The 10,444-nt window shown below is 40.0% G+C and overlaps 1 protein-coding gene across 1 annotated transcript; it reads right to left on the minus strand.

Annotated features, from left to right (window-relative positions):
- Positions 1–649: 649 nt before the first annotated feature.
- znhit2 (zinc finger, HIT-type containing 2) lies at positions 650–2,771 on the minus strand. The gene is made up of 2 exons (XM_034237731.1): positions 2,707–2,771; positions 650–2,503 (listed from the first exon to the last, which is right to left on the minus strand). Exon 2 carries the CDS (start codon positions 2,438–2,440, stop codon positions 734–736), a length of 1,707 nt encoding a protein of 568 aa, XP_034093622.1. The 5' UTR covers positions 2,441–2,503; positions 2,707–2,771; the 3' UTR covers positions 650–733.
- Positions 2,772–10,444: the final 7,673 nt, after the last annotated feature.

The following is a 10,444-nucleotide window of genomic DNA, read 5'->3' on the forward strand; positions in this document are numbered from 1 at the left end:
ACGATTACATCCTTATTTTTATCCTTGAACCAGCCTTATGGAATTGACGTTACAGCCGACGGCAGCTGTTTTGTGATTGTGTGTGAGAAGGAGAAAGAAGCACAGAGCAACATAGTTTTTTGACCTGTGAAAATATGTGTTTGTAATTGATACCTTTTGTTTTAAGTAAAGAGTCAGCCAAACTTTCCTGACACGTATTTTGTCCGAGTCAAGCTTATCTGTGAATCGAATTTTGGATTAGACGGAACTACAGAAGTACTTAAAGTAGCATGAAATGTAAAGTATTGAAACTTTACTGAAGTACTGTATTTGAGTTGTGTTTAATGTGCTTAACATTCTGTACCGCTGGCAGGAATACACTGTTGTAAACTTGTTTATGAGTGGTATATATATATTAGTCTAATGTAATTGTATGACAAAGCTAACATTGCAAAATAACCTTGTATGAGGATGTTAAGATAGCACACATGTTCATATTTTGTAAGCATTCAAAATCATTGTTGGCCTTCAATACAGTACCTAAAAAAGGTATAGACTTATTATATTATTGACAATATTAAACTATTATTTACATTGCTAAACTCATCCTAAATAGTTCTATAACATTATATTAAAAGCAGACCAGTAATACACTTTAAGTGGTTAAATATCACAGTAAAAAGGGTAATTTATTCAAACATTTTTATTACATCATGAACATTCACAAACATGTATTTATTAGAGAGAGAATTCCTTAGCTCAGTTCTTCAATTAACTTGCTTTTCTTTTTTCTCTTTTCTTTCTTCAAGCTCTCCTCAACCACAGTTTTGGCCTGCTCCATGCTGCTCCTTACACTCTCTCTCTTACTGTGTTCGTTCCACAACTCAATAGCTAGTCTACGAATCCCATCGGCATTGTCCAACACCCAGGCTTGAAGGAACTCACACTTCTTGCTTGCCAGGAAGTATTTCTGTCTCTTCGCTCCTTCCTCTCCCTCTTTGGATAGGGCACTTCTAGCCTTGGAGAGCACCGCGCGCAGCTGACTGAAGGCTGAAAGGCCGTATCCTGTGGCATCCTTTCTGTCTCTGCCGGTCATGATGTGAGCCACAGCTTCCACCGCCCTGGTTGGGGCGAGAGGGTCTTCCTTGTCTAGGTAACCTCCATCCAGAATCAGAGCTTCTCCACAGCTTAAGGCCTCTTGGACAGAGTTGAACACCCTGTTTGAGTTCAGTGCCTCAGACAGAGCAAGAATCATGTCACAGAACTCAAACATCAGTGAATCAGTGTCATTGTTAAACAGGCACAGGGTGAAGGAGTAGCCAAAAAGTGCATTGACCAAACCATAACATATCAGGGGAGATGGATTTGCACATAAGGAGCTCAACCTTGGGATTTTTGCAGAAACTTTAGGGACACTGGGATTGGTTGACCTTCCCTTGCTTGTTTCCTCACCCTTTGCTCCTTTCACTTGTCTTTTTGCAGCTGCTTTGCTCTGATTCTGAACCACTTCTTTGGATGTCTTGTCTTCTTCATCCATAGTTGTTGAATTGTCCCTCTCCAGTTTGCTCACTTCCTCCTCAAGCACCTCCACCAGTGCTTTCCCTCCATCCTCATGCTCCTCCCACCACGGCTTCCACAGGGTAACCAGCCCACTAAGAGCTCCGCCTTTTATTAGATCCATGAACTTCTCTTTCTCTTCACTGTTGAGAACTTCCCACAGCTCCTCTTCTGAAAGTTTGTCAACATCCAGGCCTGAGAGTCGATCAGCCAAATCCACCTCGCCTTCTGCAGCTTCAGCACCTTCATCTATGTCACCTTGTAGCGCCTCTCCTCCTCCAATCTCTTCAAGTTTCCTCAAAATAGCCTCAATCTCCGTTTCACTCGCCTCTCCAGACTGTTGAAGCTCTGCTAACCTGGATAGGAGCTCCACAACCTGCACTTTCTCCTCTGCCTCTCCTTCTCCTTCCTCTGTGTCATCTGACAGAATACCAGCATCCTTTAACACACTCTCCATCCCCCCGTCTGTGCGTTCAGCCTTTTGTCTCAGTCCCACGAGTATCTCCTGCATTTTAATCCTCCCTTCACTTTCTGTTTTCCCCATTTCCTTCAGCTCCTGCAGAACAGACTCCTTGTAAAACTTCTCAGAGCACACAGAGTGATCTGGGCTCTGGTAGCAAGCCAAGCCACAGTAATGCAGGTTACACCGAGGGCAGGTGTATGAAGAGGGCTTGCATTTACACAGCATGCAGACTGCAGTACTTCTGGCGTTACTACCATCGTCTTGTGTCTTGGCTGGAGAGAGAAACGCCTCTTCTCCAGAAGCAGGTCCTCTGGAGGGGAGCAGAACCCCATCTCTGGTCTCTGTGTCCGGCTCCACGTCAGTCCACTCCTCCTTTGGACCGATGTCTGTCAGAAGACTCCTCACAGAGGGAGGAAGTCTCCGTCTAATTACTGGATTCATTGCTGGTTGAAATGTTTGAAGCAAGATATTGTAGCAAAAGGAAAGGTGAGCTCTGCGGTTAACCTAAGAGTGGAAGAAATTAAAATGAGTTAGGTTGTAACACCACGTTTCTGTTAAGTTAGTGACGTTTTTGTAACGTACGCTATAAACACAAACAGCGTGCTTTTATTTTAATGATGCGTCCCATACGTAAACTAATTTTAAAATGACGTCAATATGGCACACTTTCTTCGTCGTTTATTTCTTAAAGAACAACATCGACTTACTTTCAAGCATTTTCGCCAACACCAACGTTCCACATTTGTTGTCCCAAACCGCCATGTCGCCTCATGATGACGTATCCTCGGCTTAAAGCAGCAGTCCTTTTTCTCCTTAGTGGTTCTGCTGCTACAAGTGTTGGTAATAAATGACAATAAAAGGATTAATAAGAATAATGAGGATACATACAATAGTAAAAATAACAAGTAATCCCGTGAATGATAATAATACTAATAATAAACTTTATATGCATTATAACTAAGAAATTAAATGAGGGGTTAACATGAAAATGGAAATAAAATAACCATACAATCAGGGATAGAAAGGTCCTCAATTTGATAGTTAAATAAGTAGTAAGATAAAATAATAATGACTTTGATTTTTGGGAATGGCAGAAATAAACTGTGATCTTTTGATACCCATATAATTTCTTACATGTGCATTAGCAATTGATCATTTTGAAAGTCATTTTCATAAACTGTGAATATACTATATGTTTCAATTTAGTTTTTCACAGTTAATCCAATGTAGTTGTGTGACTTTTTATGAGATCTCTGTAAAATGTTTCGAAAAAGGTTGTGAAATGTTAAACAAACTAAAATGCATTAACACTTTGCAAGAGAAGACTAACCTGTGCAGTTTGATGGGGAAGATGAAGTGGATCACACTAAGCATTAAGCTTAGCTAAGCAATCAAGGAAAAAGGGGTCTAAAATAAAATATTTGATCACAAGAGTGTATGAATGTCGCAGTCGGACTATCCATCCCTCTATCAAACTCTGTCATAGTCTGTGTGTGTCTCCCTGACGGTGCTGTGTGTCTACATCTCCCGTGGGGCTGTTTGCTATGAGGTGATTGTCTCCTGCAGGGGGTCAAGCATGGTAAAGGTCATGCAGGTGGGGAGTTGTCAGATGGCTGTCCACCCCTGACTGGGCCAAGGGGTTCCTGTGCCGCCTGTCAGAGCCTGTGGGGAGAGAGGGAGGAGGGGGGGGGGGTCTGAGGTCGACGTGTGCCATGCTGTCTTGGCCCCGCCCCTGGCTGCCGTGCCAGCCGTCCTGGGTGGGCTGCTGCCTCCTCGTGTCTCATTTATTCTTCTCTAGCATGTCCTGTGACATGTTAGTACCCCCAACACTGAATCCACAAGCCTACTTCCTGACTCTTAGACTAATGATATGAAGTAAAGCTGAGTCTCATCCAGGTTAGGAAAGCTTGTTGGCCTCTTTGCTTGAGTCTAAGCACAGATTTTGTATTTTTGCTTTTAGTTGACAGTGATGATTTTTGTCTCATCATGTCATGGCTAAAAGAGCCTATATATTGTACTTTAATAAAAATCATTGCATATATGCACCACTTAACAGTGAGAATATGAAACTCAAATCAATGATGAATATGAAATAAACCAGTGTATGAATAAGGCAAGTGACAGAAACACACACACATACACATTCCACTGTCTGCCACCAGCTGATAGGTGACCGGGAACAGCCTCTGCCTTTTGGGCATGTCCAGCCCTGGCATGTCTGAAGCTGTCTACTGTACAACAGCAGGGTGTGTGTGTGTGTGTGTGTGTGGTGTGTGTGTGTGTGTGTGTGTGTGTGTGTGTGTGTGTGTGTGTGTGTGTGTGTGTGTGTGTGTGTGTGTGTGTGTGTGTGTGTGTGTGTGTGTGTGTGTGTGTGTGTGTGTGTGTGTGTGAGTGAGTGAGTGAGTGTGTATGTGTGTGTGTGTGTGTGTGTGTGTGCGCGTGTGAGTGTGTGCGTGCGTGTGCGTGTGTGTGTGTGTGTGTGTGTGTGTGCAGTAAACCTCTGTTGAAGTGCATTGTTCTGTCACTTGTCCACTCAAAAAGATATGGCATTATAGGGATTGAGACAGGGAAGGGCCGGGGTCCTACAGTATGTGTAAAGTGTGACATGAAACAATAGATCAATAAAAGATCAAAACTGATCAAAAAACATCCAGAAAAACAGGGAGTAGAGTACATAACATCTCCCTTAGAGTAATAACAGACAGAATATTCAGCATAATTTAGAATAAAGCAATACAATTGCATTCAGTGTACATACTGTATGTGTAAGTGAATCTCACTATTGAAAGTGAATAGTAATGGAAGGTACAGTATATTGCAGCGAACCCGCAACTGAAACCTGACATAGCAACAACCCCCTCTTTCACTCTCTTGCACTCTCCAAAAACCTTTTTTCATGAATGAACCCAGGAATGTTATCTCAGCTCCCCATGAAAGCATCAATGTACTCCTTCAATAATTAATTTCCAGGATCTATTATTTACCTATTATTTTCACCTCTTCACAACATGACCTCACTCCACATACCTCTCCTCTTCCTCCTCGTCCTCTTACTCATCCTTTCGTCCTTCCTTCCTTCCTTCATTTAATTGACCACCTTTGCCAGGTCACTCAATCCATATCAACAAATCCCTGTTTCCTGTGCAGCTCCTTGATCTGCCTCAACCAGTGGCCTCTCCCTCTGAGCGTGCACGTGTGTGTTTGTGCTGGGTGCAGTGTGGCGTGTGATGTGCTAAAACACAGGTAGATTAAGTGGTAGCCTCTCAGTGACCTAAAGCGGCTGTTGACAGCAGTGACAGTAGAAACAACCAGGAAGAAAGAAAAGGAAACCTCACAGTACCTCAGAAGTCAACCTCCTCTCAGTCTGACTGAATATAAAGGGGTCATCACTGTAGCCACACCAGTCATGACATTTCCTGTTTTCTTTCTACATCAGCGATTGGACTGATATTTTGCAACTCCAGACTTGAGACTTTTTCAAAGTGCTTGCCTGTTTCCATTTTTCTCCTAACACTCCCTACCTCCCCCTTTGAATGGTTGTTATTGGAATAATCTATAAGGAAGCGATACATAGTTTAGATCTGGCATTTCAAATGGCTCATGCCTTTCTTTTCCCACTTTGGTCTAATTTGGTTTAAAGAGTTATTGGGTTGTTTTAAAGTGCTATCAAGGATGTCTTATGGATGAAACATTTAATCTGATAATATTAGAATATTTTAACCTGATTTGAGATTGAAATTCAGATTTGTGGCAACATATTTGTAATTATTTTGATGTTGTATGTGATTAAATAATTGTTTCCACCCCTCTCAGCGAAGAAAGACTTTCCATCTCAATTATGAATAACAGTTATATGTATGAATACATTTTAATAAATGGAACATCTTTTTAATTATTTAATATTTCTGCTTTTATAAAACAGAAAGAAAAACAGAGACATAAGGAGGAGGCACCTAAGGCACCAAGTTCCTATTATGTTCAAATTATGTTGAAAATATTAATTTTTTAGAGTTTTTGGCAAAGAACAGCAGATGTTCTTTCAGACTGGCTTAGGGCTTGTAACATGTTCACAATAGCAGGTTGTGGAACAAGCAAAATACCATTGGGAATAATGCTGGAAACATTCCTGTCATCCACAGTTGGGTTGACAGACGTGATAAATGTTAAAAGGATTACATTTAAACATCTTCACAGAGAAGGCCCACTTATTATAAACTCATTCTGTGTAGCAAACTAACCCACTTGACTTTCTTTTAAATTAAATAAATCCTAAAGATATTGTATATTCCAGCAAGAAACGTCCATGCAGTAAATGTGATATCCCTTTCTGATGATTTGAAAAAATATATGTTATGGCTGTTGCTTTTATATCTGTGTTCATAAGCCTGGCCTCTCCCTGTCTTCTCATGACTGTTAAAAAAAAAACTTGGTGAGACTTTCATGTTTTTCACTCTACTTTCCCTTCTCCATCACACTGTTCCCGCAGGAGCAATCCTGAGACTGTATCGATGTATCACCCGCCTCCATCTGTCTAACCTCCGGCCCCGCCTTCCTCCATCCTCACGAGAGGGAGCAGCAGCGCGAAGAGAAGGGGAGCAATGGAGGAAGGAGCGAAGGAGAGAAATGTGTCTGTGTCCCAAAGGATTGGTCTCTGTCTGTCTAAATCAGGAAGTGAGAATATGACGGCAGGAGAGGCCGAGCAGAGACATCCCTTCAGTGTGTGTGTGTGTGTGTGTGTGTGTGTGTGTGTGTGTGTGTGTGTGTGTGTGTGGTGTGTGTGTGTGTGTGTGTGTGTATGTGTGTGTGTGTGTGTGTGTGTGTGTGTGGTGTGTGTGTGTGTGTGTGTTAGTAGTATGGTCCTTGTTTGAGCTGAGGTGTCATATATGTGAAGATCACAGTTTCAAGCTAGTGGCAACCAGGGATGACGCTTTAAATCACTGAAATGCCAGAGACGGCGATGTGTGTGATATGTTGTGTGTGTGTGTGTGTGTGTGTGTGTGAATGTGTTCGTGTCTGGGTCTTTTGGGACATTTGATGGATATCAAAGTATTACCACTTTTAGAGTCTGAAAGTGAAAATGTTATCAAGTATGTCACCTTCGAAGAAAAAGAGAGTGGCATTGTCACATCCAGACCATGATGTTGACACAGAAACACACAAGAAAACACACACACAAAAACACACACACACTGAAAAACACCTGCACTAGATGTCATGTTTTGAATTGATTTCCAACTAGATGGTATTAAAAACAGTATTCATTACATCAAATAAATAATAATCGATAATTTTTCATATAAATTGAGTTATTTTTAGGTTGGTTTAATAAATTGCATTTCTATTATCTCAACTGGACATTTTAAACACTTGTACTTTTGGTTCAACCAGTTATCCACAAATTCAAGCTTTGATTTACATTATTTATCCAGGACTTTTAGTTGTATTTCAACCATTTATCGTACACATTTATCTTGATTTCAAACATTTATGCTTTTTCTATCTCAGAATCAAAATCAGAACTTTACCTTTGAGCGGTTTACGGGTTTTCTTAGCTAAAGTATTTCAAACATTTATCCAACACACTTCAATGTAAATGTTTATTTTTTTCTAAACTTTTAGCTGAACCTTTCATCTATTAATTTAGCTGTCTTGCTTCTTTTTTTCTTAAATGTCTTCAAGGTTACTAGTTTAGCTTTATCTATAACTTTTTGCTATCCATTTGAAGCATTTGTTCATTACTTAAGATAACTTAAACGTGTCAACGTTTTGTAATTATTTGTCAACGATGTATTACTTTTATCTAACTACCTATCCGCTAGTTAGTAATCTAGTCTGATGATTTCAATTACAACATATATTCAGGTGTTTATTTAAAACAAAATGTATTAGCTGAGCCCTCATTGTAACTGAAGTCCCCTCTTGGAGTACAAGTACTTCTGGATGGGAATCACTGATCTAGATTATGCATCATCCACAGTATCCACGGCATATTGACACGCACAAACTATGTTGATAAATAATTAGATAGACACAGGGCTGCCTCTGTGTTTCCCCTCTCATTAAATTACATGAATGTAGGCCAACTCACTGTGGGCTTCAGTTCTCTCTCAGCGCAGTCCAAACAACACACTATCCGATGTCTCCTCTTGTTCATCAAACTATATATCTCTTGTTACCTCTATCTATCTTTACCTCTCTCTTTCATGAGGTGTGAGTCACGAAGAACTGTCTAGTAGATCAACAAAACAACTGCTCCTGTGTTCAGGCAGCCCTCACACAGTGACGTTGATATAGTAGTCACATCATTATATCTGTATTAGCAGGGGAAACCCTTCACGCTCCAACACCTACATGCCTTCGCCGCATGCTATCTCCAGTGTTGGATGTGTGTTCTTACTCATTTACTCTGCGTGTGTGTCCCTGCCTTGTTCTAGCTTGACAGATGAAGCTCGACACTTATTCATGTTAAGTTCAGCAATATATTCTATATGTAGCACACTGCAGATATTATTTAAATTGGAAAGACACAGGAATAAAGGTGGAGAGCCTGTTTTTGAAGGGGCATACTAATATACCATTCATACTAAGTTTGAAGTAAAGTTGAGTGTGTATTATTGCGTTTGAATTGCATTATGTGGATTTTGTGTAAACAAGAAATGTTTGGATGCATACTAGATCAGCAAGAATGTATGAGATTACTTAACCTTTGTCTGCTCTTGGCATACGTAAACCCTAAAATAGTGGGCAGTATACAATACATATAGAGTAGGCTACTAACACAGTCCAAAAGTCTATAGGTCTAGCTATACAGTCCAACTGAGCAGTCACTGAGCAGTGCTATTAAGCTAAATGCTAATGCCAGCATGCTAAAACGTTTATCAGTATTGCTAACATTTTCGACTTAGCACTAAACTGCAAGTGCTGTTTCGCTGAAGGGAATGCCTTTGGTTTCAAAGGTTTTTGTTCATAAACCATACTACGTAAAGTTAAGGGATCTCTGAATTTGTTATAATTCATCCTGGGAAACATGAATGTCCAGTCTCATGGCATTTCGTGTTATAGTCACGAAATTAATCTATTGATTCGTGTTCACCAACACGATTTCCCCATTTTTTTGTCGTGTCACACAGAACGATTTTAAAAGCAATGTAAATAATAACAAATTAGAAGGAAAAAGAGATAAAAAAAATACAGATTTCAGTATTCTGACACAGAACGATTTTAGAAGCAATGTATTTATATTGGTTGTATGTTTCGTGCCTGCAGCAAATAATAACAAATTAGAAGGAAAAAAAGATTTAAACAAATCTGAGCCCCATTTTACATTACATTACATGTTACTTGTTAGACGCTTTTATCCAAAGCGACTTACATACTCAATACTGTGGGCAATCCCCACAGGAGCAATTTGGGGTGAAGTGTCTTGCCCTGGGACACAACGACATGCTGACAGCAGTGGGGTTTGAACCTGTGCTCCCCTGATCCCAACACCAAGGCTCTATCCACTGCGCCACACGCCTCCTCATTTCTTTTCCTCGCGGACGGCAAAAAAACTCCGACATTATACTATTTAAAATAAAAGGTTTAGGTTTAGGGTAAGATATTGTGTGAGAAAATGTTTTTATGAACCACACAGCTTCTGGTATTCCAAGACCCGACCGGACAAAAATACGTGGTGCAGGCACGAAACATACAATAGAAATACATTGCTTTTAAAATCGTTCTGTGTGACACGAGAAAAAAAATGGGAAAATCGTGTTGGTGAACACCAACATCAATAGATTAAATTAATTTCGTGACTATAACACGAAATGCCGTGAGACTGGGTTGGAATGTCAGTGCCACATTTCATGGCAACCCATAAAGATATGCTGCTAGCTAGCTTAAAATCTTCCAATAGAAAGTTTTACCCCAAATTAGCCTACTGTAATTATGCATTTTTGTGTTACATTTAATATATTCCATCTAAGCTACACGTTTTAAACATATTACAATTTACATCCACATATTTTTAATTATGTGAAACCAAAAAATCTGTTCCCAAACCTAAACTGGGGCAATAGACATGATGAAACAATAAACTACCCTAATAAGAACACCTGTGTGATGCCTGAATGCATCAAGTGCCACGTTTGCATCATTAATATATTTTTACTGTTGCCAAATGTGGCACATTATTGTGAACAGCTAAATGCAGGTAAAGATATTGTTAAAATATAGTTAAATGGTATCAGTTAAAGCAGCAGAGGGAATCATTTGAGGAAAAATAACCACACACACTGAACATTCAATAGGATAATTCATGTTTACCTTAAAGGCAAGGTAAGGCAACACAATAGAGGAACTCTTTCAAATATTGAGAAGGGATAGGGGAACACTTGACATTTTGGGCATGCACACAATCACACACTCTTACTGTGTTAGTGTTAGCCGGAAAAGGTTGTG

Source organism: Gymnodraco acuticeps, unplaced genomic scaffold (assembly GCF_902827175.1).
Source record: "Gymnodraco acuticeps unplaced genomic scaffold, fGymAcu1.1, whole genome shotgun sequence".
Lineage (NCBI taxonomy): Eukaryota > Metazoa > Chordata > Actinopteri > Perciformes > Bathydraconidae > Gymnodraco > Gymnodraco acuticeps.